Below are 26,629 nucleotides of genomic sequence, written 5' to 3' on the forward strand. Positions count from 1 at the left end.
CATAGGCTCATTGTTTGATTGTAAGCTCTGCGGAACAGCAGTGTGTGTATGGGGCACATAACTGGGGTAACAGGTTTGTTGATATAACAATGGGACACAGGTTCTGTGATTGTCAGCTCTTCAGACCAGCACTGTGCTTGGCATCCGGCGCCACATCCCTATAGGGGAAATGATACAGAGAGATATAGATCTATACAGAGGGCGGGGCCAAAGGGGCAGATTGGGGTGTCCGGGCCGTCGGCCCCCCAGCGCAGTGACTTTCCCCAGTAGCCGGCGGTTCCCTGGGTGCGAAACAGCTGCGTTCCTGGCACGGCGGGCACTCGGCCAATGAGGATTGTTCCTTCCGACTGGAGCGCGGCCATCGCCTCCTCTCATTTGTCTTCTCTTCCGATTACAACTGCCTCCTGGGGGGGTAACTATCGGCACTTACACCCTGTGTTACCCACTGTAGTACGGCTGGCATTGCCCCTTACCCACTGTAGTACAGCCGGCAGCCCCCCTTACCCCCTGTAGTACAGCCGGCAGCCCCCCTTTACCCCCTGTAGTACAGCCGGCAGCCCCCCTTACCCACTGTAGTACAGCCGGCAGCCCCCTTACCCCCTGTAGTACAGCCGGCAGCCCCCCTTACCCCCTGTAGTACAGCCGGCAGCCCCCCTTACCCCCTGTAGTACAGCCGGCAGCCCCCCTTACACCCTGTATACAGCCGGCAGCCCCCCTTACACCCTGTAGTACAGCCGGCAGCCCCCCTTACCCCCTGTAGGTACAGCCGGCCAGCCCCCCTTACCCACTGGTAGTACAGCCGGCAGCCCCCCTTACCCCCTGTAGTACAGCCGGCAGCCCCCCTTACCCCCTGTAGTACAGCCGGCAGCCCCCCTTACCCCCTGTAGTACAGCCGGCAGCCCCCCTTACCCCTGTAGCACAGCCGGCAGCCCCCTTACCCCTGTAGCACAGCCGGCAGCCCCCCTTACCCCCTGTAGCCACAGCCGGCAGCCCCCCCTTACCCCCTGTAGCACAGCCGGCCAGCCCCCCTTACCCCCCTGTCCATCTTCTGTAGCACAGCCGGCAGCCCCCTTAACCCCTTGTTAGTACAGCGCGGCAGCCCCCCTTACCCCTGTAGTACAGCCGGCAGCCCCCCTTACCCCCTGTAGTACAGCCGGCAGCCCCCTTACCCCCTGTAGTACAGCCGGCAGCCCCCCTTACCCCCTGTAGTACAGCCGGCAGCCCCCCTTACCCCCTGTAGTACAGCCGGCAGCCCCCCTTACCCCCTGTAGTAACAGCCGCAGCCCCCTTACCCCTGTAGTAACAGCCGGCAGCCCCCCTTACCCGCCTGTAGTACAGCCGGCAGCCCCCCTTACCCCTGTAGTACAGCCGGCAGCCCCCCTTACCCCCTGTAGTACAGCCGGCAGCCCCCCTTACCCCTGTAGTACAGCCGGCAGCCCCCCTTACCCCTGTAGTACAGCCGGCAGCCCCCCTTACCCCCTGTAGTACAGCCCGGCAGCCCCCCTTACCCCCTGTAGTACAGCCGGCAGCCCCCCTTACCCCCTGTAGTACAGCCGGCAGCCCCTTTACCCCCTGTAGTACAGCCGGCAGCCCCCCTTACCCCCTGTAGTACAGCCGGCAGCCCCCTTACCCCCTGTAGTACAGCCGGCAGCCCCTTACCCCCTGTAGTACAGCCGGCAAGCCCCCTTACCCCCTGTAGTACAGCCGGCAGCCCCCTTACCCCCTGTAGTACAGCCGGCAGCCCCCCTTACCCCCTGTAGTACAGCCGGCAGCCCCCCCCTTACCCCCTGTAGTACAGCCGGCAGCCCCCTTAACCCCCTGTAGTACAGCCGGCAGCCCCCTTACCCCCTGTAGTACAGCCGGCAGCCCGCCTTACCCCCTGTAGTACAGCCGGCAGCCCCCCTTACCCCCTGTAGTACAGCCGGCAGCCCCCCTTACCCCCTGTAGTACAGCCGGCAGCCCCCCTTACCCCCTGTAGTACAGCCGGCAGCCCCCCTTACCCCCTGTAGTACAGCCGGCAGCCCCCCCTTACCTCCCTGTAGTACAGCCGGCAGCCCCCCTTACCCCTGTAGTACAGCCGGCAGCCCCCTTACCCCCTGGTAGTACAGCCGGCAGCCCCCCTTACCCCCTGTAGTACAGCCGGCAGCCCCGCCTTACCCCTGAGTACAGCCGGCAGCCGCCTTACCCTGTAGTACAGCCGGCAGCCCGCCTTACCCCCTGTAGTACAGCCGGCAGCCCCCCTTACCCCCTGTAGTACAGCCGGCAGCCCCCCTTACCCACTGTAGTACAGCCGGCAGCCCCCCTTACCCCCTGTAGTACAGCCGGCAGCCCCCCTTACCCCCTGTAGTACAGCCGGCAGCCCGCCTTACCCCCTGTAGTACAGCCGGCAGCCCGCCTTACCCCCTGTAGTACAGCCGGCAGCCCCCTTACCCCCTGTAGTACAGCCGGCAGCCCCCCTTACCCACTGTAGTACAGCCGGCAGCCCCCCTTACCCCCTGTAGTACAGCCGGCAGCCCCCCTGGGATTCTGCTCAGATTTACTGAAACATCAGGGAAGGCAGCTGAGGATTCTGTGAAATTTTCAGTATTGGATGCTCGGGGGCAATACAGTAATACAACCCTGGCATTGAACCCCTCCTTGGCACATTCTCCCTGCTGGGCATCAGTGCCATCCCTGCTAACTGGCCCATATCTGCTAAGCAGCGCTGAGCCCCATCTCTCTGGGATTGGATCCCAGTCAGGCTGGGCGGAGTCACGGCCACTCCCCGGGTTAAAGGTTAAATTCCCTTTCAGATACAGAAGGGCGTAGATTTCCCGACACCCTGGGTAAGTGTCCCTGCGGGGCCCCAGCTGGGAGGGGCTAACTCTAAGGGCCGCGTTGCAATTAGGGCTGTAATACAGTGTAATTCAATGAGGGTATTTATGTGAGTGTGTGGGGGGTCTCTTCAACATGTGACTTTCTCTACTTCCTGTCCGGCAACAAACGGCAACTCTGCTTTGCTTTATGGCAGGGATTGTGCACACAGACTCAGGGTCTCACTGGGAGGTTCAGTTACCCTTTATGGCAAAGGCGCATTTACAGCACTGCTGCCAGGCGACACGGGTGACGAGCAGAACAAACAGACCATAAATCCCTCAGTCTCATTTATTCCAACGTGTGGGAAGTTTGCCTTTAATTCTGCTCATGCCGCGGGCCGCACCGGTCTCTGCGGGGCCATGGGGGGGGGGGGCTGATGGCATTGGGGCTATTTGTGTGCTGATATTGGGGGGCTGCTGGATTCCATAGAAGTGGGAGGGATTACCCAGGGGCAGTTGGGGCAATAGTTTCACCGTCTCCGTTCTTTACCCCCCAGGCCCAGCGTCACGTCAACGATCTGTACGAAGACCTTCGGGATGGGCACAACCTCATCTCCCTGCTGGAGGTGCTCTCGGGGGAGACCCTGGTAAGTTGCCCACGTGGCGCTCACGGTGTGGCCGGAGGGCAGCTTATGCCGCGCTGGATTTCTGGTCTTTAACCCTTTCCTCACACTAATACCCCTCCCATTCCTGCCCCCCAAATGCTCTTTGTACCCCGTCTGCCTCATGCGCATCTCCCCCCCCCCCCCCCCCCCCAATCACCTGGAGCTCGTTGCTAGGTCGGAGCTACATGGGGTGGGAAAGGCCTTCATGTCTGCGAGGGGGGCACAGTGTGGGGGGTTATTAGATTTCTGGGAATTTCTAGGGTCCGGCCCTTGATTTAAGGGGGGCTAAGTAGATACTGAAAGAAGTTTGGGGATTTCTAGGTACAAACAGCATCAACTTAATTCATGGAGGTATAAAATCTGCTGCCCCTGCTGCTCAACTACAGCTCCCATCATGCTCAGCCAGGCCAGGATAATCCATTAGGCATTTATTGCCCACGGTATAGCCGCTGTTCTGCACCCCGACATTGTGCCAAAGGCCCAGCATGGAGAACTTGGGGTGATGAAAGAATCACTGCTGCATTGTGGGTAAAAACATGGGGATTTGCAATGGCTTTAGCCCTGTTCCATTGCACAACTCCCAGCAGCCTCGGTTGGAGGCTATTGCTAGCCAACATGGCCACCTGTGCCATTCCCCTATTGCCCCCTGGGGCAGCTGGGTTCCTGTTTCCCCCCCCCAGGAGTCACACAATGAAGGAAAGGGGCGGGGCCTCGGCGAGCAGTAACAGGAAGGGGCTTTGTGTGAGGAATGTAGCGACTCCAACCAACGGCAATAAACTGGGAATTTCCTCCCTCTGCCGTGGGCAGGATTTAACCCTTAGTGGCAGTCAGACATTTTACCCTTGTGGCGGTTACATCATTTCCTGTCTCTGACAGGACTTGTATCTACTTCCTGGTGGGAGTGGCCTCACTGCTTATTCTGGTTCCATTTCCCAGAATGCTATCTTGTCACTTTCAGATTTGGGGGGTTGGGCCCCACGTAGGGTGAGTGGCGGGGGCAGTGGGGTAACGCTGCTCAGGGAACTCTAAGCTCCTCCTACCACCCCTGTGTGACCCGCCTCTCACGCTCATGATCACTGTCTGTTTAACCAATTAACAACTCTGCTCGGATCAAACCGTTTCTTTCCCTTATTTATTTTTATTCCTGTTTGCCGGACTCTGCCCTGACCTTTGCCCTCTGCCCTTTGCCCCTCGTCTTGCACTGCTCATGCTGGGTAGCCGCGGGAACGGGACGTTATCAGGAACTTGCGGTTGGTGAGTGCCAAATAGCACGTCCTTGCATGCTGCTCTGCCATTGGCCGGGAAATGGGATGATGTCACTTTCTGCCAGAGGCGCCATGTTCCTGCTTAGGCTGCCAAGCAACGGCCACCGCCCACTAATCCATAGCAACCAATCACTCACTGCATCACTTTCACTCCCACAGACCAGTCAGAGCTAAATGCTGATTGGTTACTGAACTCTGGCTTCCTGCGTTCCCCCTGTGAGGTCACTTCCTGTGTGTGAGACCTTCTCTGTGTGACGTCTCTTCTGAGCGCACAGTTGTGTAGGTGACACCAGCAAGTTCTGTGTGTGATGTCACTTCCTGTGAGTGCCATGTTCTACAGGTGATGGGCAGGGAGTCATGCGTGATGCCAACCTCACCCGCCTTTATCCCTTGTGCCCCCCACTCTCTCCCACTCACTGCTGCCCCGGAGCGAAGGCTCCATACTGAGTCTGGGTTTGTAGACTTCTCATTGAGATCAAGATGGTGCCCATAGGGCAAGTCAGTCAGAGCAGCAATGGTGGGGCAAAGATGGCAGCAGTGGGGTAAAGATGGCGATGTAATGTTAGGGCAAATACAGTGATGGTGGGGCAAACCCAGGACAGAAGGGCAAGATAATGACAGTATGTGCAATAAATGATTGGACAGTAGGGCAAGATGGGGACAGTGGGGCAAGATGGAGACAGTAGGACAAGATGGAGACAGTAGGGCAAGATGGAGACAGTAGGGCAAGATGGGGACAGTAGGGCAAGATGGAGACAGTAGGACAAGATGGAGACAGTAGGGCAAGATGGAGACAGTAGGGCAAGATGGGGACAGTAGGGCAAGATGGAGACAGTAGGACAAGATGGAGACAGTAGGGCAAGATGGAGACAGTAGGGCAAGATGGGGACAGTAGGGCAAGATGGAGACAGTAGGGCAAGATGAATAAATACTATTCAATATACAGTGAATACACAGAGATGGCCCCTGGCTATAAGGTTGTTGCAGCCTTGACCTGGTGACAGGGGCGACATCATGCCGAAACCAGCCAATCAGAGTGTTGCTGTTAACCCTTGCTAACATGGTTTCGCGGGAGTGTAGTGATTGTGGGGTGGGAGGCGCATGCCCCGGTACCTTGAGGTAAGTGTGCCCAATATGTGGCCAATGCAAAAAAAAAAAAAAAAAAAAAGCGCTCCTCGTGGGAGGGTCTAGCGTTGCCATAGTAACATGTTTCAGCGTGATTTGCGTTTATTGCCCCTTTAATATTTAACCCTGTGCGCAGTGAACGTGGGGCTGATATTTGTATTTACCCCCTGTGCAGTGAATGTGGGGGGTCATACTAACCTGTACCCCAGAGGGAAGATTGGGGGCCAGACTGATATTTCCCATAGTGCAGAGTTCTGTTAGTACTGCCCCCCTGAGGGCAGGAGTTATTTACCCCACAGTAGGGCAGGTAGGGGAGCTGTGTGGGACATAGGGCTACAGGAGGTGCTGGGAGTTACTGGGGCCCCTTGGCTTGGGAATATCCAACAGGAGGTCAGTGACCCCCAAGGGTCCTATAGACTGACAGGTGTTAAAGGGGAACTTCACCTAAAATCTGTTATTTGCACAGTGAGTGATAATTATCAGTATATTCTCTGCACTGCTGCTTCTGACTCCTGAGACTCTGTAGCGGATTGTGACTCACTGACAGACCTGGAGAACTGCCTCCTGCTGCTGCTTTGTATCCGGAACATTCTGTGAAACCTTCTTTGGGTGGAGTTTCCCTTTAAAACTATTTTAAAAATGCAGTTGATTTGATTTGATTTTTTATTTGCAAAGACCCAGAAGGTTCAGTCATTTCCCAGCTCCGTCCCACCCAGCGCCGGGCATTGACTCTCTGGGGCTGATTGTGTGGCGGGCAGCGCCCCCTGCTGGCAGTGAGTGGTACAGCCGGATGGTCACTAGTTCTGCTCAGAATGTAGTGTGTGGCACTGCCTGGCACAGCGGGTATAGGGCACATACAGCGGGTATAGGGCACATACAGCGGGTATAGGGCACATACAGGGGGTATAGGGCACATACAGCGGGTATAGGGCACATACAGCGGGTATAGGGCACATACAGCAGGTATAGGGCACATACAGCGAGTATAGGGCACATACAGGGGGTATAGGGCACATACAGCGGGTATAGGGCACATACAGTGGGTATAGGGCACATACAGCGGGTATAGGGCACATACAGCGAGTATAGGGCACATACAGCGGGTATAGGGCACATACAGCGGGTATAGGGCACATACAGCGGGTATAGGGCACATACAGGGGGTATAGGGCACATACAGGGGGTATAGGGCACATACAGCGGGTATAGGGCACATACAGCGGGTATAGGGCACATACAGCGGGTATAGGGCACATACAGGGGGTATAGGGCACATACAGGGGGTATAGGGCACATACAGGGGGTATAGGGCACATACAGGGGGTATAGGGCACATACAGGGGGTATAGGGCACATACAGCGGGTATAGGGTGTTCCCGGTGCCCCAGTTATACCCAGTGGGTTCCTCACTAAAGCCATTTGATGTGCAGTTATACTCGGTACTGCTCTATGCTGTGGCCCCAGTAGTGCCAGTTTCCCGTGCCACCCTGCCTTGGCACGTCCCACATAGTGTTTGGCACTGACTGTAACACTGGGTGAGTGGGGCAGAATGCAAGTGGGTTGGATCCCTGTTGCCCCTCTAACCCCCCCTGTGTTCCTTACAGCCCCGGGAGAAGGGCAGAATGCGCTTCCACAAACTGCAGAACGTACAGATTGCCCTGGATTTCCTCAAGCTGAGACAGGTAAGTACCCCCAAATTATCCCACCCCCCCCAATATTGCCTTTCTCTGATACTTCACCCACACTCCCCTCTCCCCCAAACCCCAACTGCCCAGTAGCACAGCTCCCCCCACACACCCCGACTTCTCTCCTGCACCCCAACTACCCACACACCCCTCTCTCCTGCACCCCAACTCCCCCCACACCCTCCTCTCTCCCCCACACCCTCCTCTCTCCCCCACACCCTCCTCTCTCCCCCACACCCTCCTCTCTCCCCCACACCCTCCTCTCTCCCCCACACCCTCCTCTCTCCCCCACACCCTCCTCTCTCCCCCACACCCTCCTCTCTCCCCCACACCCTCCTCTCTCCCCCACACCCTCCTCTCTCCCCCACACCCTCCTCTCTCCCCCACACCCTCCTCTCTCCTGCACCCCAACTCCCCCACACCCTCCTCTCTCCCCACACCTCCTCTCTCCCCCACACCCTCCTCTCTCCCCACACCCTCCTCTCTCCCCCACACCCTCCTCTCTCCCCCACACCCTCCTCTCTCCCCCACACCCTCCTCTCTCCCCCACACCCTCCTCTCTCCCCCACACCCTCCTCTCTCCCCCACACCCTCCTCTCTCCCCCACACCCTCCTCTCTCTCCTGCACCCCAACACCCCCACACACCCCTCTCTCTCTCCTGCACCCCAACACCCCCACACACCCCTCTCTCTCTCCTGCACCCCAACTCCCCCACACCCTCCTCTCTCTCCTGCACCCCAACTCCCCCACACACCCCTCTCTCTCTCCTGCACCCCAACACCCCCACACCCTCCTCTCTCTCCTGCACCCCAACACCCCCACACCCTCCTCTCTCTCCTGCACCCCAACACCCCCACACCCCTCTCTCTCCTGCACCCCAACTCCCCCACACCCTCCTCTCTCTCCTGCACCCCAACTCCCCCACACCCTCCTCTCTCTCCTGCACCCCAACTCCCCCACACCCTCCTCTCTCTCCTGCACCCCAACACCCCACACCCTCCTCTCTCTCTCCTGCACCCCAACTCCCCCACACCCTCCTCTCTCCTGCACCCCAACACCCCCACACCCTCCTCTCTCTCCTGCACCCCAACACCCCCACACACCCCTCTCTCTCTCCTGCACCCCAACTCCCCCACACACCCCCCTCTCTCTCCTGCACCCCACACCCCCCCCTCTCTCTCCTGCACCCCAACTCCCCCACACACCCCTATTTCTCTCATGGGGGTCGCATTTACCCAGACATCCTTATTCTGCAGGTCAAGTTGGTGAATATCAGAAATGATGACATTGCAGACGGGAACCCCAAACTCACCCTGGGACTGATATGGACCATAATCCTTCACTTCCAGGTAAGGGGGTGTCTCTGTCTCTCCTGGGTCTGTAGAACTGGTGGGCACAGATATGGGTATGGCCAGGCATTTTAACTACATAGGGGCCCAATACATAGTTACTGTCTGTGCCAGCCCCCCTGGGGTATTTGCCAGCCCCACAGGTTGCCAGTCGGGTGCCAGGGGCAAACTCAATAGAGGGACAAGATGTTGGGCAGTGAGACTTTGGACTGGATGTGTCTGATCCCCGACTGGCAGATCACGTGTGGGCGCAGCAGCTGCCATTTTACCGCAGGGTGTGGCCCCCGCGTGACTCACCCCCCCCCCCCCCCCCCCCGTTCGGCCGGATTTTATAGCCGTTCCTCTTAGCGAGGGATTTATCATTTCCTGCCATGTTTGTGGGAAAGGGGCTGATGCCAAGGAAATTGCACCCAGGGGGCAGATAGAGCCGAACAGAGCTCCCTGTCATCCTGAAATGGATTCCTGGCGCGCCCCCATTGGCACAGTCAGTAGCCGCGCAGCAGGGGCCCCGGGGCAGCACAGACTGGGGGAGGGGCTGTGTGTCGGCTGCATGCTCAGGAGATTGTGCCAGGGCCCCATGGGCACCTCAGGGTCTCACCCCCAGGCCATTGGGGCTCCCCAGGGTCCATATGGGTCTGTGGGCAGTGTAGGAGGCGGCAGCTGCCAGGCATGCCCAGTACTGATCCATTCTTTGCCTGTATCTCCCAGCATGCTTAGCCTGTGAGTGACTGCGGGTGCTGGGGGGCAGGTTCTGCTCATTAGTGAGGGTGTTGGTGACCCTGCCCACCCAGTAGCCCCGGGCACTGCCCATGTTGATCAATGGCTGCTGTTCCCCTCCCTGCAGATTTCCGATATCCAGGTGAGCGGCCAATCAGAGGACATGACGGCCAAGGAGAAGCTGCTCCTGTGGTCCCAGCGCATGGTGGAAGGCTACCCGGGTCTGCGCTGCGACAACTTCACCAGCAGCTGGCGAGATGGGCGTCTCTTCAACGCCGTCATCCACCGACACAAGTAAGTGCTCCGGCCATCTTTGTTCTGACCCGTAACCATGGCGATGGTGCCGGGGCGTTTGTGTAATGGCATTATTGCCCCTTTCCCCCCCCCATGCCTATGTACGTAAATCATAGGGTGCCCGTGGGACTGACGGGCGTATGTGGGTGCCAGTGGGACTGACGGGCGTATGTGGGTGCCAGTGGGACTGACGGGCGTATGTGGGTGCCTGTGGGACTGACGGGCGTATGTGGGTGCCAGTGGGACTGACGGGCATATGTGGGTGCCTGTGGGAATGATGCAGAGCTACTTACCTTGCGTCCAGGACACCCACATGGTATTTAGCTCCACCCCACAGGCGGAGCCTAATAGTACAAGACCGGGCAGAATGAGAGCCAGTGAGATGCAGAGCGGGCACAGTCTCTATGGCAGTGCCAGTGGGAGGGGCTACAGTGCATTTGTTTTGCTGCCCAAACATGATCCCTTCTACCCGCCAAAGCAGTGTGTGTGTGTGTGTCTCCCTCATCCCACCCTTTCCCTGCCAGTCACCCTACTTGCCCCACTGTCCCACCCTACTTGCCCCACTGTAAGAGCTCTGGCAGAGTCGGTGGTCCCAGAAACTGCCCCCCCAACCCGATGGACCAGCCCCCCGTCCCTAGAGTGGGGTAAGGGGCAGAAGCACCCAGTGACAATGGGGTCTCACCAGAGGATGCTGGGAGTAGTGAGTAGCTGAGGTTTGTGGGAGCTGTAGGAAACCCCAGCAGAATGGGCGCTTTCCTTTGCCTTCAGCGTGGGCGGAGCCAGCAGACAGACAGGCAGCGCTCGGGCAGCCGGAGGCAACAGAAAGTTCGCGTCCCTCCTCCCTCCCTTCCACCTGGGAACACATTGGAACTTGCAGGAGGAGGGCCACGCCCAAAGCTGCTGTGGGTCCCAGACACACGATCCCCGACACAGTGGGACCCCGAGCTGTAGAGCGGCGCCATCGTACCCAGCGTTGTGCCCGCTCCTCTCTGGTACTTGGGTGGGGGGCACATGTAGTGGATCCGGGGGCGCGGGGGAGAGACGGAACCGGCGGCAGGAATAGAAGAGGCAGATTAGTCGGATCATGAACAGAACCGGGCCGAGGAGGAAGAAGAGGAGGGGGAAGGGGGGCCCCCGGTATAACACGTGCCCAGTCGCGGTGCCCTCCGACCAGGTGGTAATGATGTGTGAGGAAATACCCACCGCCAACGGCGTCTCCTCCCCCGAGTGTGAACCCCAACTGCGACTCACCCCAAAGCAGCGTGGCAGCACCTACCTGGGGTCCGTCTACTCCATCCGCTCAGAGCTGCAGCTCAAAGAACTGTATGTGCCCCCCCATTTATTTATCCTTTTGTCTCAGCAGGGACCCCCCCTGTATTGTACCCACCGCTGCCAACTTCTGTCCCCGCTGTCTGCAAGTACCCCCAGTTCTGCCCTCTTGCCCCTACCCCTTACCCACCGCTGCCAACTTCTGTCCCCGCTGTCTGCAAGTACCCCTAGTTCTGCCCTCTTGCCCCTACCCCTTACCCACCGCTGCCAACTTCTGTCCCCGCTGTCTGCAAGTACCCCTAGTTCTGCCCTCTTGCCCCTACCCTGTACCCGCCACTGCTAACTTCTGTACCCGCTGTCTGCAAGTACCCCCAGTTCTGCCCTCTTGCCCCTACCCCTTACCCACCGCTGCCAACATCTGTCCCTGCTGTCTGCAAGTACCCCCAGTTCTGCCCTCTTGCCCCTACCCCTTACCCACCGCTGCCAACTTCTGTCCCTGCTGTCTGCAAGTACCCCCAGTTCTGCCCTCTTGCCCCTACCCCTTACCCACCGCTGCCAACTTCTGTCCCTGCTGTCTGCAAGTACCCCCAGTTCTGCCCTCTTGCCCCTACCCCTTACCCACCGCTGCCAACTTCTGTCCCTGCTGTCTGCAAGTACCCCTAGTTCTGCCCTCTTGCCCCTACCCCTACCCACCGCTGCCAATTTCTGTACCCGCTGTTTGCTAGTACCCCCAGTTCTGCCCTCTTGCCCCTACCCCGTACCTGCCGCTGCCAACTTCTGTCCCTGCTGTCTGCAAGTACCCCCAGTTCTGCCCTCTTGCCCCTACCCCTTACCCACCGCTGCCAACTTCTGTCCCTGCTGTCTGCAAGTACCCCCAGTTCTGCCCTCTTGCCCCTACCCCTTACCCACCGCTGCCAACTTCTGTCCCTGCTGTCTGCAAGTACCCCCAGTTCTGCCCTCTTGCCCCTACCCCTTACTCACTCTACTCTCCCCACATCTCATTGCCATTCTCTCTACTGTGGCCCCTGTGCTGTGAGACACCCCCTGGGGGTAAATCTGTGCGCGTGGCTGTGAGACACCCCGGGGTGGGGGTTAATCTGTACGTGTGGCTGTGAGACACCCCCTAGGGGTAAATTTGTGCACGTGGCTATGAGACACCCCCTAGGGGTGAATCTGTGCTGTGAGACACCCTGGGGGGGGGGGGCGGGTTAATCTGTGGGGCCCTTGCAGTTGGTCGCACTCATTACACTGGGTCTCTGTGTTCCGGTCACTTGTTACAAACAGTCTCTGTCTCACAGTTTGCTTTAGCGACAGTCTCTTTTCCTGCTCAGTGGGATCTCTGTACCTGGTGCTGCACTCACAGCGAGACTCCCCCACAGCCGGTACTCACTGGGCACCACAACTGCCCCCGAAAGCCCCTCGTACCCGACTGCCCCCCCTGTATGAACATTCTGCCCCCTCAGCTGCACGGAGACCTTCTCCTGACATGCCCCCCTCACTCCCTGCCCCAGGGGTTGTTGGGAAGTCACTGAGCCCCCCGTCAGTCCTTTCCCCCACATCCCAGCGATCTTCAACCCCCATTGCCCCCTTCTGTTTCCCTCTCCAAGCCTGTGTGAGCGTGCATGTGAGTGTGAGTGCATGGGGGTCAGTGTGAGTGCATGGGGGTGAGTGTGCGGGGGGGTGAGTGTGCACTCACAGTTCTCACTATGGGGTCTCCTTCGCTCCCACAGGCCGATGCTCATCGATATGAACAGAGTTTACCGACAGAAAAACTTGGAAAACCTGGAACAGGCGTTTGGGGTGGCCGAGCGGGACCTGGGCGTCACCCGACTGCTGGACCCCGAGGGTAAGAGGAGGGGGCGGGGGGGCACCATGTGACCCTGTTGGGTCTGAGCCGTCACTTTGGCACAGTCACTAGTCCCGCAGCCTCAGTAGGGGCAACACTAAGCTCCGCAGGGGGTTCCGTGCCCAGGGCAGATTTGGGGGTGCCAACAGGAAGAGGCCCCTCCCACACAGTAACGCAGCGGGGTGGGGGTGAATAGAGACACTGCCCCCGCTGTTACTGCCCCCGCGCCACTGCTGCCAGGGTAACAGTCCCTTCAGGAACCCCCACCCACTATAACCCACACACGGTGGCTTGCAGGGAATGCTGGGAGTTGCTGCTCATTAGCCAGTGTATCCCTATAGTTGGGCACAGGGTTAGCCAACTCCTGCCCTGTTGCACCGGAGCCACCGCCCACTTGCCCCAGCAGAACCCCCACTTGCTCCTGATCATCAGCACAGAAGGAAGTGGCCAACATGGCCGACCATTGGTTGTAGGAACTCTCTATACAACAGCGCCCCCTGTCTCCTACAGATGTCGATGTCCCTCAGCCTGATGAGAAGTCTATAATCACCTACGTGTCCTCTCTGTACGACGCCATGCCCAGGGTGCCCGACGTGCAGGATGGGGTGAGGGCAAATGTAAGTACTGCAGAGCCGGGGCTGATGGGAAATATTTATACATACAGGTAGGAGGTGCCATAGTGTTTCCCTTAGACAGTACAGTATGGGGGTACAGCTTATTGTGTGCCCAGAACATTCCCTCTCTGTATATTTGTATTTATACATATGGGTAGGCGGTGCCATAGTGTTTCCCTTAGACAGTACAGTATGGGGGTACAGCTTATTGTGTGCCCAGAACATTCCTTCTCTGTATATTTGTATTTATACATATGGGTAGGGGGTGCCATAGTGTTTCCCTTAGACAGTACAGTATGGGGGTACAGCTTATTGTGTGCCCAGAACATTCCTTCTCTGTATATTTGTATTTATACATATGGGTAGGAGGTGCCATAGTGTTTCCCTTAGACAGTACAGTATGGGGGTACAGCTTATTGTGTGCCCAGAACATTCCCTCTCTGTATATTTGTATTTATACATATGGGTAGGGGGTGCCATAGTGTTTCCCTTAGACAGTACAGTATGGGGGTACAGCTTATTGTGTGCCCAGAACATTCCTTCTCTGTATATTTGTATTTGTACATATAGGTGGGAGGTGCCATACAGATTATTGGGTGTCTCTCGCACAGTTATAGCCGCTAGTGCTTAGGGGCGGGACTGTGTTACACGCGTGTGCGAGAGATGAGAGACAGGCAGTAACATGTCGGCCAATCATTGTCCCCAGGAGCCGTCCCTTCTCTCTGGGGCAGGGGGTATTTGGGGCTGGTTCTCACTGCTGTATCTGCCCCACAGGAGCTGGAGCTGAGGTGGCAGGAGTATTACGAGAGGGTGACGGTGCTGCTCCAATGGATCCGTCACTACACGGTCGTCTTCGAGGAACGGAGATTCCCTGCAAGTTACGAGGAGATCGAGGTACTGCCCCTGCCGCCTGTATGCCCCCTGGCATTGCCCTTAGTAGGGCCCGGGGAATAGAAGTACTGCCCCTGCCGCCTGTATGCCCCCTGGCATTGCCCTTAGTAGGGCCCGGGGAATAGAAGTAACCCCCCTGCAGCCTGTATGCCCCCTGGCATTGCCCTTAGTAGGGCCCGGGGAATAGAAGTAACCCCCCTGCCGCCTGTATGCCCCCCGGCATTGCCCCTAGTAGGGCCCGGGGAATAGAAGTAACCCCCCTGCAGCCTGTATGCCCCCTGGCATTGCCCCTAGTAGGGCCCGGGGAATAGAAGTAACCCCCCTGCAGCCTGTATGCCCCCTGGCATTGCCCTTAGTAGGGCCCGGGGAATAGAAGTAACCCCCCTGCAGCCTGTATGCCCCCTGGCATTGCCCTTAGTAGGGCCCAGGGAATAGAAGTAACCCCCCTGCAGCCTGTATGCCCCCTGGCATTGCCCCTAGTAGGGCCCGGGGAATAGAAGTAACCCCCCTGCAGCCTGTATGCCCCCTGGCATTGCCCTTAGTAGGGCCCGGGGAATAGAAGTAACCCCCCTGCCGCCTGTATGCCCCCTGGCATTGCCCCTAGTACGGCCCGGGGAATAGAAGTAACCCCCCTGCCGTCTGTATGCCCCCCGGCATTGCCCCGAGTAGGGCCCGGGGAATAGAAGTACTGCCGCCTGTATGCCCCCCGGCATTGCCCCTAGTAGGGCCCGGGGAATAGAAGTACTGCCCCTGCCGCCTGTATGCCCCCCGGCATTGCCCCTAGTAGGGCCCGGGGAATAGAAGTACTGCCCCTGCCACCTGTATGCCCCCCGGCATTGCCCCTAGTAGGGCCCGGGGAATAGAAGTAACCCCCCTGCAGCCTGTATGCCCCCTGGCATTGCCCTTAGTAGGGCCCGGGGAATAGAAGTACTGCCCCTGCCGCCTGTATGCCCCCCGGCATTGCCCCTAGTAGGGCCCGGGGAATAGAAGTACTGCCCCTGCCGCCTGTATGCCCCCCGGCATTGCCCCTAGTAGGGCCCGGGGAATAGAAGTACTGCCCCTGCCACCTGTATGCCCCCCGGCATTGCCCCTAGTAGGGCCCGGGGAATAGAAGTAACCCCCCTGCAGCCTGTATGCCCCCTGGCATTGCCCTTAGTAGGGCCCGGGGAATAGAAGTACTGCCCCTGCCGCCTGTATGCCCCCCGGGCATTGCCCCTAGTAGGGCCCGGGGAATAGAAGTACTGCCCCTGCCGCCTGTATGCCCCCCGGCATTGCCCCTAGTAGGGCCCGGGGAATAGAAGTACTGCCCCTGCCACCTGTATGCCCCCCGGCATTGCCCCTAGTAGGGCCCGGGGAATAGAAGTAACCCCCCTGCAGCCTGTATGCCCCCTGGCATTGCCCTTAGTAGGGCCCGGGGAATAGAAGTACTGCCCCTGCGCCTGTATGCCCCCTGGCATTGCCCTTAGTAGGGCCCGGGGAATAGAAGAAACCCCCCTGCAGCCTGTATGCCCCCTGGCATTGCCCCTAGTAGGGCCCGGGGAATAGAAGAAACCCCCCTGCAGCCTGTATGCCCCCTGGCATTGCCCTTAGTAGGGCCCGGGGAATAGAAGTACTGCCCCTGCAGCCTGTATGCCCCCTGGCATTGCCCTTAGTAGGGCCCAGGGAATAGAAGTAACCCCCCTGCCGCCTGTATGCCCCCTGGCATTGCCCTTAGTAGGGCCCGGGGAATAGAAGTAACCCCCCTGCCGCCTGTATGCCCCCTGGCATTGCCCCTAGTAGGGCCCGGGGAATAGAAGTAACCCCCCTGCGGCCTGTATGCCCCCTGGCATTGCCCCTAGTAGGGCCTGGGGAATAGAACTAACCCCCTGCAGCCTGTATGCCCCCCGGCATTGCCCCTAGTAGGGCCCGGGGAATAGAAGTAACCCCCCTGCAGCCTGTATACCCCCTGGCATTGCCCTTAGTAAGGCCCGGGGAATAGAAGTAACCCCCCTGCAGCCTGTATGCCCCCCGGCATTGCCCTTAGTATGGCCCGGGGAATAGAAGTAACCCCCCTGCAGCCTCTATGCCCCCCGGCATTGCCCTTAGTAGGGCCTGGGAAATAGAAGTAACCCCCCTGCCGCTAGTATGCCCCCTGGCATTGCCCTTAGTAGGGCCCGGGGAATAGAAGTAACCCCCCTGCAGCCTGTATGCCCCCCGGCATTGCCCTTAGTAGGGCCCGGGAAATAGAAGTAACCCCCTGCAGCCTGTATGCCCCCTGGCATTGCCCTTAGTAAGGCCCATTAGGGCATATTAGCAAGTCCCCCTGTGCCAGGGGTGGGGGGTGAAGGGGCAGTAGATTGGCACATATAAATGCAGAAGGGGGGGTGATGATGGGCAGTGCCCTATAAGTGGGTGTGGGGCTGATTAGAGAGGCCAGAAGGCTGTGGTTAGCCATGCGGAATGCCCATGATCATGTGATCAGATGGTGCAGTGATTATATTGTCATGAGACTTGTGCCCCCCGGTGGGGGGGAATCTGCTCAGCAGGGTGGGGCCAATAAGCTCCTGGGACAGTTGTTTCTCGTGCGTCCCGCTGGGGGGAATAGTAGAGGGTTGTGGGTAGGTGAGGGCTGCCAGTAGGGGGCGCTAGAGGGAAATGGGGATGTGTAATAGTCTGACTCCGCCCATATCCGCGCGTTTTCCCAGATCCTGTGGCGCCAGTTCCTTAAGTTTAAGGAGACGGATCTGCCCAGTAAGGAGGCCGACAAGAACCAGTCCAAACTGCAGTACCAGGCCTTGGAGGTAAGTACGGGACCTTCTTGTTGCCCCAGTGCCCCTCACCCATCTCTCTCTTTCATTGGCCCTGCCCCTTCTTTTCTGACCCCGCCCCTCTAGCCTTTCCAGTCCCACCCATGTCCTTATATCATTAGGTTGGGGGCTCTCTGGGCTCAGATGAAACGAGAGACACACAGAGAGAAAGGGGACCTCCCCCTGCCCCCTAACTTCCTAAGGCCACGCCCATCTGGGGGCCACACCCCTCCTTCCTTCTGTCTGATCTCTCCTATTTGTCGTTGCTCAGGGTGCAGTGAAGTCGGGGCAGATAAAGGTGCCCCCTGGGTACCACCCGCTGGATGTGGAGAAGGAATGGGGCAAACTGCACGTGTCCATCCTGGAGCGGGAGAAGCTGCTGCGCATCGAGCTGGAGAGGTGAGATGTGGGGGCTGCCATACTGCCCCCCCTGGGTCATGCTGCAGGGGAGTGGCCTAGAGGGGGTGGTGCTGGGTAATAGTAGGGTATATTATATATTTAATAGTAGAGCCACCTGTTAGAAGGGTCCAGCAGATTGGGGGGGCATTTCATGAAATGATTTGTAAAGATTTCTATACCCCCCCCCCCAGCCCTGTGGGTTTCACAGCGGTTGCTCAGTTACCATGGAAACCGCTTGTGTACAGATTTGCATCTGCGGTGGCTGCTGTTTGCGTTAGAGACGCCGTGTTTTGGAATCGGGGGGGGGGGGGCGCGTCACCCCCCTCCCTCTGCATCTGTCAGAAACCGCCAGTCAGTGGTTTCCTGTGACTCATTCTCTGCCCGTCCCTACAGCCCCTGGGGGTTGCCCCTCTGCTAATTGCCCCATTGCTCAGTTTGTCCTGGGGAAGCCGCTGCCAATTGTGGAATAAATGTTCCCAGATTTGGGCCAAATTCCCAGAACTTGAGAATTAAATCAGGATGGAAAGGCAGCCGGTACCCCCCCCCCCCCGGCCCCCCGGCCCCTACTGCTGGAGCCCCGCCCCACCGACAATAAGTCTCAGCTGGTGAGTCACATGTCTCTTATTGCCAGTCTCGGGGCGGCCAAGGCAGTCTCTTACTCACTGTGGGACGGGCAGTCTCTTACTGTGGGACGGGGCAGTCTTACTCACTGTGGGACGGGGCAGTCTCTTACTCACTGTGGGACGGGGCAGTCTCTTACTCACTGTGGGACGGGGCAGTCTCTTACTGTGGGACGGGGCAGTCTCTTGCTCACTGTGGGACGGGGCAGTCTCTTACTGTGGGACGGGGCAGTCTCTTGCTCACTGTGGGACGGGGCAGTCTCTTACTGTGGGACGGGGCAGTCTCTTACTCACTGTGGGACAGGGCAGTCTCTTACTCACTGTGGGACGGGGGAGTCTCTTACTGTGGGACGGGGCAGTCTCTTGCTCACTGTGGGACGGGGCAGTCTCTTACTCACTGTGGGACGGGGCAGTCTCTTACTCACTGTGGGACGGGGCAGTCTCTTACTCACTGTGGGACGGGGCAGTCTCTTGCTCACTGTGGGACGGGGCAGTCTCTTGCTCACTGTGGGACGGGGCAGTCTCTTGCTCACTGTGGGACGGGGCAGTCTCTTGGGCCCCCCAGCCGCAGATATAAAGGGAGGACATGATATAATTAGATGTTGGGAAATCCAGCATGGATTTGCCTCCCAGAGCAGGTGGTAGTGCATACATTGTGGTAATTGCGGGAGGAGTCTTTGGGCAGGAAGCTGATTGGGCAGATTTATATGGGGTCCCCTTGCTCTCTGACGCCCCCTTGTGTCTGTGCGCAGGTTGGAGCGGCTGCAGCGCATCGTCAGTAAATTACAGATGGAGTCCGGGCTGTGCGAGGAGCAACTCAACCAGGCTGATGCCTTGCTACAGACGGTGAGTGGGGCGGGACCTCCAGGGGGCGGGACCTCCTCGCTTTGTGATTGGTCCCTGAGTTCCCATGGGGCGTTATTTACTGGGGGTCATCAGCTTAGAACTTTAGCGCAGTCTCTCTCCCCAGGGGTTGGGGCAGATAGACCATAAGCCCCAGGCCTCGGCGGATCCCCTTGTTGATGGGGTGGGAAACACTGCTTGCTGGGGGTTAACCCCTTGTCTCCCTCTTGTAGAACATCCGCCTGCTGAATGCTGGGAAACAGCCCCAGAGATCGGGGGAGATCGAGCGCGACTTGGACCAGGCAGACGCCATGATTCGCATTCTGTTTAACGACGTGCAGGCTCTTAAAGATGGCCGCCATCCCCAGGGGGAACAGATGTACAGGAGGTAAGGAGAGATTTCATTGGCCAGCGCTTCTGTCAGTCAAATGACTGGGTTTCCCAGAGAGCAGAGAAGCATTTGCCCCAAGTACCGGGGGCAGTAGATGAAATGAGCTTGTTTGTGGCTCTAGTCGGGGGCTGTTGATGGGCCCTGGAGGTATCGGTCTCCTCCAATTGTGCACCCAGATTGTATTCTAGGGGCACCCAGCCTTCCATGTTGGTGTCATGTGACTTGGCATATTCGCCACAGTCCCCCCATAATCAGAGCTCTGGGACCCCCGTATCTCACATTCTAATTACCATGGGAACGGGATGGACCTCTCACAGCGCCTCTGTCTGTCTCCAGGGTTTATCGCCTTCACGACCGCCTGGTTGCTATGCGCACCGAGTACAACCTAAGGATAAAGTCGGGTGCCACCCAGGTCATCACCCAGGTCACCCACGTCACCCAGCAGGCATCCCGGCCAGACATGGATGATGCCACCCTACGGTACCTGCAGGACCTGCTCAGCTGGGTGGAAGAAAACCAGAAGCGAATAAATACGGCGGAATGGGGGTCGGACCTGCCGAGCGTTGAGTCCCAGTTGGGCAGTCACCGTGGTCTTCATCAGTCCATCAACGAGTTCCGAGCCAAGGTGGAACGGGCGCGAGCCGAGGAGGTGGGAGTCCGAACTGTCTATGAGACTCCTTGGTGCTCTCATCAGAGAAATGAGACGTCTGGGATGTTGGGGGGCATATTTGCAGCCTGTTTCCATGGAAATATAGAGCCCCCTAATCCCATGTTTTTACATTTCAGGGCCAGTTCTCAGGAAACCGCGGATCCTACCAGGAATATTTGGGAAAACTGGATCTACAATACGCCAAACTGCTGGTAAGGACTGGGATAAACAACCCCATGCTCAACACTGGGGCAGTTCTGTTACTGGAGAGCAATCCATAGATACTGGGATAGGGCATCTGGATCTCTATTGGTTTAGCTACAGGGTCAGGATGAGCAGATCTCCTGGTGGGGAACACGGGGGGGGGGTTGTTTGACCAGATCCTGAGGAACCCACGTTTTTACATTCTATATCTTTGCCTTCCTCTTAGAACTCCTCCAAGGCCCGTCTGCGGCATCTGGAGAACCTCAACACCTTTGTCTCTGCGGCCACCAAAGAGCTGATGTGGCTGAACGATAAAGAAGAGGAAGAGGTGAACTACGACTGGAGCGAGCGCAACACCAACATGACCAGCAAGAAGGACAACTACTCCGTGAGTGGCCGAGGGCATTTATACAGGGGCGGGGCACCGAGGCGGGTTGGTTTTAGGGGCTGTGGGCCAATGAGATAGATCTACTGGCAGGCAAACATTCAGACAATCAAGAACAAGCTGTGGTCAGTGGAAGGTGCCATTTTGGGACCTCTTGGGAAATCTCTTCTCCTCTGGGTTCCAGGGCTTAATGCGAGAGCTTGAACTGAAGGAGAAGAAGATCAAGGAGATCCAGAATACAGGGGACCGGCTGCTTCGTGAGGACCACCCAGCCAAGTCCACCGTGGAGGTAGGTTGCCTCTATTTATGGGTCTGTGGGGAAATCAGTGTGGGACACAATGGCCGAGGGATCCCTAGTACCTACCTCATATTTGTGGCTGGTTATGAGGCATAAAGCCCGGCGAGTCTCGGGTCAGACTGGTGTTTGTATGGGGGTCGGGTCCATCGGATGGAGGAGGTGGGGCCTGCAATGAAATGGAGACTGGGCATTACTTTGCCTTTAGTAAGGCCACCAATAGAAAACCAAGGAATGGAATCTCCTAGCAGCCGGAACAGGTCATGGGATGGCGATTCGTCCCAAACAGACCAATGGCATGGCGGTAGCCAGCGCTCTTGTGGGTACATATGCCAGCCCTCAGTACGGGGCACAATATAAACACTGATGGGGGCTCCCGTATTTATTTCCCAGGCTTTCCAGGCGGCTCTGCAGACCCAGTGGAGTTGGATGTTGCAGTTGTGCTGCTGTATCGAGGCCCATCTGAAGGAGAACACCGCCTACTTCCAGGTACCGCCATTGGCCATTGTGGCTGAATAGCGCCGCTCGTCACTACGGCAACTGTGTGGCCCTCGCTTAGAGCCACAGAGAGAGTTATAGGGGCCCAATCGTGTCCCGGCACCATAAAGCTAAACTGAAATACAGACTCGAATGGGAACCCATAGGTGCCTCAGGGGCCACAGCGTCCCTGTTGGGGTACAGAGTTACACTTGGCCCCCCATAGTCACAGTGCCGTCCCCCCATTCTCACAGCCTCCCCCCAGAGTCACAGTGCCGTCCCCCCCAGAGTCACAGTGCCGTCCCCCCCAGAGTCACGGTGCCGTCCCCCCATTCTCACAGCCTCCCCCCAGAGTCACAGTGCCGTCCCCCCCAGAGTCACAGTGCCGTCCCCCCCATAGTCACGGTGCCGTCCCCCCATTCTCACAGCCTCCCCCCAGAGTCACGGTGCCGTCCCCCCCAGAGTCACGGTGCCGCCCCCCCCAGAGTCACGGTGCCGCCCCCCCCCAGAGTCACGGTGCCGCCCCCCCCCCAGAGTCACGGTGCCGCCCCCCCCCAGAGTCACGGTGCCGCCCCCCCAGAGTCACGGTGCCGCCCCCCCCCAGAGTCACGGTGCCGCCCCCCCCAGAGTCACGGTGCCGCCCCCCCCAGAGTCACGGTGCCGCCCCCCCCAGAGTCACGGTGCCGCCCCCCCCAGAGTCACGGTGCCGCCCCCCCCAGAGTCACGGTGCCGCCCCCCCCAGAGTCACGGTGCCGCCCCCCCCAGAGTCACGGTGCCGCCCCCCCCCGAGTCACGGTGCCGCCCCCCCAGAGTCACGGTGCCGTCCCCCCCAGAGTCACGGTGCCGTCCCCCCATTCTCACAGGCTCCCCCAGAGTCACGGTGCCGCCCCCCCCAGAGTCACGGTGCCGCCCCCCCCAGAGTCACGGTGCCGCCCCCCCCCAGAGTCACGGTGCCGCCCCCCCCAGAGTCACGGTGCCGTCCCCCCAGAGTCACAGGCTCGTCCCCCCCAGAGTCACGGTGCCGCCCCCCCATTCTCACAGGCTCCCCCCAGAGTCACAGTGCCGCCCCCCCATTCTCACAGGCTCTCCCCAGAGTCACAGTGCCGCCCCCACATTCTCACAGCCCCCCGTATCCTTTCCCTGCAGTTCTTTGCAGACGCGAAGGAGGCGGAGGATCACCTGAAGAAGATCCAGGACACCATGCGCAGGAAGTACGTGTGTGACCGCTCCATCACCGTCACGCGGCTGGAGGACCTCCTGCAGGACAGCATGGTGAGCGAATGAGACCCCCACGAGACTGCATTTCTACCTCCCACACCTCATCTAAATAACTCCGCCCTTCTATCAACTGTCTAGCTCCTCCCATAACTCCTCTGAAGGGATACCCCCCCCCCGAGTACCTACCTGCTATTCTGTATCTGTCTGTTGCCCCAGTGGAATCTCTCTGACCTCTCGCTGTCTCTCACTGTCTCTCACTCGTTTCTGTAGGATGAGAAGGAGCAACTGTCTGAGTATAAAGGGCAACTTGCCAGTCTGGCCAAGCGGGCCGCATCCATCATTCAACTGAAACCACGAAGCCCCTCAAATCCCCCCAAAGGCCAGCAGCCAGTGCAAGCAGTGTGTGACTACAAGCAACTAGAGGTAGGAGCGCCCCCTAGAGCCAGTCTGGCAACTACCCCTTACACTAACCCGCTTGTGTGGCCTGAGAGCACTTCTCTATAGGGCATTAGTGACAAGTGTGTAACACAGTTATGTGCCCACAGATCCCCGTGCATAAGGGGGGTGAGTGTGTAACACAGTTATGTGCCCACAGATCACCGTGCATAAGGGGGGTGAGTGTGTAACACAGTTATGTGCCCACAGATCCCCGTGCATAAGGGGGTGAGTGTGTAACACAGTTATGTGCCCACAGATCACCGTGCATAAGGGGGGTGAGTGTGTAACACAGTTATGTGCCCACAGATCCCCGTGCATAAGGGGGTGAGTGTGTAACACAGTTATGTGCCCACAGATCACCGTGCATAAGGGGGGTGAGTGTGTAACACAGTTATGTGCCCACAGATCACCGTGCATAAGGGGGGTGAGTGTGTAACACAGTTATGTGCCCACAGATCACCGTGCATAAGGGGGGTGAGTGTGTAACACAGTTATGTGCCCACAGATCCCCGTGCATAAGGGGGGTGAGTGTGTAACACAGTTATGTGCCCACAGATCACCGTGCATAAGGGGGGTGAGTGTGTAACACAGTTATGTGCCCACAGATCCCCGTGCATAAGGGGGGTGAGTGTGTAACACAGTTATGTGCCCACAGATCCCCGTGCATAAGGGGGGTGAGTGTGTAACACAGTTATGTGCCCACAGATCACCGTGCATAAGGGGGTGAGTGTGTAACACAGTTATGTGCCCACAGATCCCCGTGCATAAGGGGGGTGAGTGTGTAACACAGTTATGTGCCCACAGTTCCCCGTGCATAAGGGGGGTGAGTGTGTAACACAGTTATGTGCCCACAGATCCCCGTGCATAAGGGGGATGAGTGTGTAACACAGTTATGTGCCCACAGATCCCCGTGCATAAGGGGGGTGAGTGTGTAACACAGTTATGTGCCCACAGATCCCCGTGCATAAGGGGGGTGAGTGTGTAACACAGTTATGTGCCCACAGATCCCCGTGCATAAGGGGGGTGAGTGTGTAACACAGTTATGTGCCCACAGATCACCGTGCATAAGGGGGTGAGTGTGTAACACAGTTATGTGCCCACAGATCCCCGTGCATAAGGGGGGTGAGTGTGTAACACAGTTATGTGCCCACAGTTCCCCGTGCATAAGGGGGGTGAGTGTGTAACACAGTTATGTGCCCACAGATCCCCGTGCATAAGGGGGATGAGTGTGTAACACAGTTATGTGCCCACAGATCCCCGTGCATAAGGGGGGTGAGTGTGTAACACAGTTATGTGCCCACAGATCCCCGTGCATAAGGGGGGTGAGTGTGTAACACAGTTATGTGCCCACAGATCCCCGTGCATAAGGGGGTGAGTGTGTAACACAGTTATGTGCCCACAGATCCCCGTGCATAAGGGGGGTGAGTGTGTAACACAGTTATGTGCCCACAGATCCCCGTGCATAAGGGGGTGAGTGTGTAACACAGTTATGTGCCCACAGATCACCGTGCATAAGGGGGGTGAGTGTGTAACACAGTTATGTGCCCACAGATCACCGTGCATAAGGGGGGTGAGTGTGTAACACAGTTATGTGCCCACAGATCCCCGTGCATAAGGGGGTGAGTGTGTAACACAGTTATGTGCCCACAGATCCCCGTGCATAAGGGGGGTGAGTGTGTAACACAGTTATGTGCCCACAGATCCCCGTGCATAAGGGGGTGAGTGTGTAACACAGTTATGTGCCCACAGATCACCGTGCATAAGGGGGGTGAGTGTGTAACACAGTTATGTGCCCACAGATCACCGTGCATAAGGGGGGTGAGTGTGTAACACAGTTATGTGCCCACAGATCACCGTGCATAAGGGGGGTGAGTGTGTAACACAGTTATGTGCCCACAGATCACCGTGCATAAGGGGGTGAGTGTGTAACACAGTTATGTGCCCACAGATCCCCGTGCATAAGGGGGGTGAGTGTGTAACACAGTTATGTGCCCACAGATCCCCGTGCATAAGGGGGTGAGTGTGTAACACAGTTATGTGCCCACAGATCCCCGTGCATAAGGGGGTGAGTGTGTAACACAGTTATGTGCCCACAGATCACCGTGCATAAGGGGGGTGAGTGTGTAACACAGTTATGTGCCCACAGATCACCGTGCATAAGGGGGATGAGTGTGTAACACAGTTATGTGCCCACAGATCACCGTGCATAAGGGGGATGAGTGTGTAACACAGTTATGTGCCCACAGATCACCGTGCATAAGGGGGATGAGTGTGTAACACAGTTATGTGCCCACAGATCCCCGTGCATAAGGGGGGTGAGTGTGTAACACAGTTATGTGCCCACAGATCACCGTGCATAAGGGGGGTGAGTGTGTAACACAGTTATGTGCCCACAGATCACCGTGCATAAGGGGGATGAGTGTTTGCTGGTAGACAACTCACAGCCCTACAAGTGGAAGGTACTAAACGCTTCAGGAAGTGACGCCGTTGTCCCCTCCGTCTGTTTCCTGGTTCCGCCGCCCAATAAGGAGGCTCGGGACGCAGTGAGCAGGTGAGTGCTGCACGGAGCCACTAGGGGGCGCCCGACTCGCCGCGGTGTCTGTTTGGCAATGACCCATTTTCTAATGGTTATTTCTCTCCCCCCAGGCTTGAGAGCACTCACCAGTCCCTAAATACCCTGTGGCACACACTCAGCATTGACCTGAAGAGCTTACTCTCCTATCAGTACCTGCTCCGAGACATCCAGCTTATCCAGTCCTGGTCTCTCATCACAGTGAGTCACTGCCCCCCGTGCGGTCTCGCCATTGAGCCATAATCTTGGCCGCCATTGGTTGTAGGCTCCTTACATCCTGGTTGCATTTCCATTATGGGGGGGGGGGGAGATCCTTGTGTTTGGCCCCAGGCCGAGTACAGAAATAGGGGTGCGTTCCCTGTACATTTACACCAACGCCCCCCAACCTTCCTCCCTGGCCCCCCAGTAATTAACTATCATTTTACCTTCAGTTCCGCAGTATGACATCCGAGGAGTATAAAGCCGCTCTCCGGAACCTTGAGATTCACTACCAGGACTTCATGAGAGACAGCCAAGACTCCCAGAACTTCCACCCCGATGACCGCATGAACATCGAGAGAGAGTACAGCTCCTGCACCCAGAAGTACGAGATGCTCCTGCGCAGTCTGGAGAAAGGTAAGCCCCTATGGGAATAAGTGACTTCCGGGCCATGGAAAAGTGTCTCTGGGGTCTGAGAGATGGTTTCTAGGGTTGGAGACAGGGAGTAGATGCTCAACTTTCCTATGGCAGGAGACTGCAGGAACGTTAGACTGCAGGGGAAGATGTTGGTAGTCTCTTGGCTCAGAGGTAGGAAGTCCATTGAGCAGTCGGCAGGAGGTCTCCACTGAAGGTTCCTT

The 26,629-nt window shown here is 58.0% G+C and overlaps 1 protein-coding gene across 26 annotated transcripts in view; it reads left to right on the forward strand.

Annotated features, from left to right (window-relative positions):
- The window catches only part of plec (plectin), a 161,323-nt gene that overhangs the window by 112,872 nt on the left and 21,822 nt on the right, over nucleotides 1-26,629 (forward strand). For 19 of the 26 annotated variants that reach the window (XM_031903875.1, XM_031903876.1, XM_031903888.1 and 16 more), the window contains 22 exons: nucleotides 3,353-3,442; nucleotides 4,679-4,714; nucleotides 7,455-7,532; nucleotides 8,793-8,885; nucleotides 9,730-9,896; nucleotides 12,896-13,011; nucleotides 13,522-13,628; nucleotides 14,400-14,519; nucleotides 17,201-17,296; nucleotides 17,574-17,701; nucleotides 19,074-19,167; nucleotides 19,398-19,552; nucleotides 19,892-20,204; nucleotides 20,342-20,416; nucleotides 20,635-20,796; nucleotides 20,978-21,082; nucleotides 21,482-21,577; nucleotides 22,712-22,837; nucleotides 23,054-23,206; nucleotides 25,618-25,772; nucleotides 25,868-25,994; nucleotides 26,225-26,408. In XM_031903875.1, the coding sequence (XP_031759735.1) occupies nucleotides 3,353-3,442; nucleotides 4,679-4,714; nucleotides 7,455-7,532; nucleotides 8,793-8,885; nucleotides 9,730-9,896; nucleotides 12,896-13,011; nucleotides 13,522-13,628; nucleotides 14,400-14,519; nucleotides 17,201-17,296; nucleotides 17,574-17,701; nucleotides 19,074-19,167; nucleotides 19,398-19,552; nucleotides 19,892-20,204; nucleotides 20,342-20,416; nucleotides 20,635-20,796; nucleotides 20,978-21,082; nucleotides 21,482-21,577; nucleotides 22,712-22,837; nucleotides 23,054-23,206; nucleotides 25,618-25,772; nucleotides 25,868-25,994; nucleotides 26,225-26,408 (2,776 nt within the window). The remainder of the gene's footprint in view (nucleotides 1-3,352; nucleotides 3,443-4,678; nucleotides 4,715-7,454; nucleotides 7,533-8,792; nucleotides 8,886-9,729; nucleotides 9,897-12,895; nucleotides 13,012-13,521; nucleotides 13,629-14,399; nucleotides 14,520-17,200; nucleotides 17,297-17,573; nucleotides 17,702-19,073; nucleotides 19,168-19,397; nucleotides 19,553-19,891; nucleotides 20,205-20,341; nucleotides 20,417-20,634; nucleotides 20,797-20,977; nucleotides 21,083-21,481; nucleotides 21,578-22,711; nucleotides 22,838-23,053; nucleotides 23,207-25,617; nucleotides 25,773-25,867; nucleotides 25,995-26,224; nucleotides 26,409-26,629) is intronic. The other 7 variants (XM_031903877.1, XM_031903896.1, XM_031903873.1 and 4 more) reach the window with 1 other exon arrangement.

Source organism: Xenopus tropicalis, chromosome 6, assembly GCF_000004195.4.
Source record: "Xenopus tropicalis strain Nigerian chromosome 6, UCB_Xtro_10.0, whole genome shotgun sequence".
Taxonomy (NCBI): domain Eukaryota; kingdom Metazoa; phylum Chordata; class Amphibia; order Anura; family Pipidae; genus Xenopus; species Xenopus tropicalis.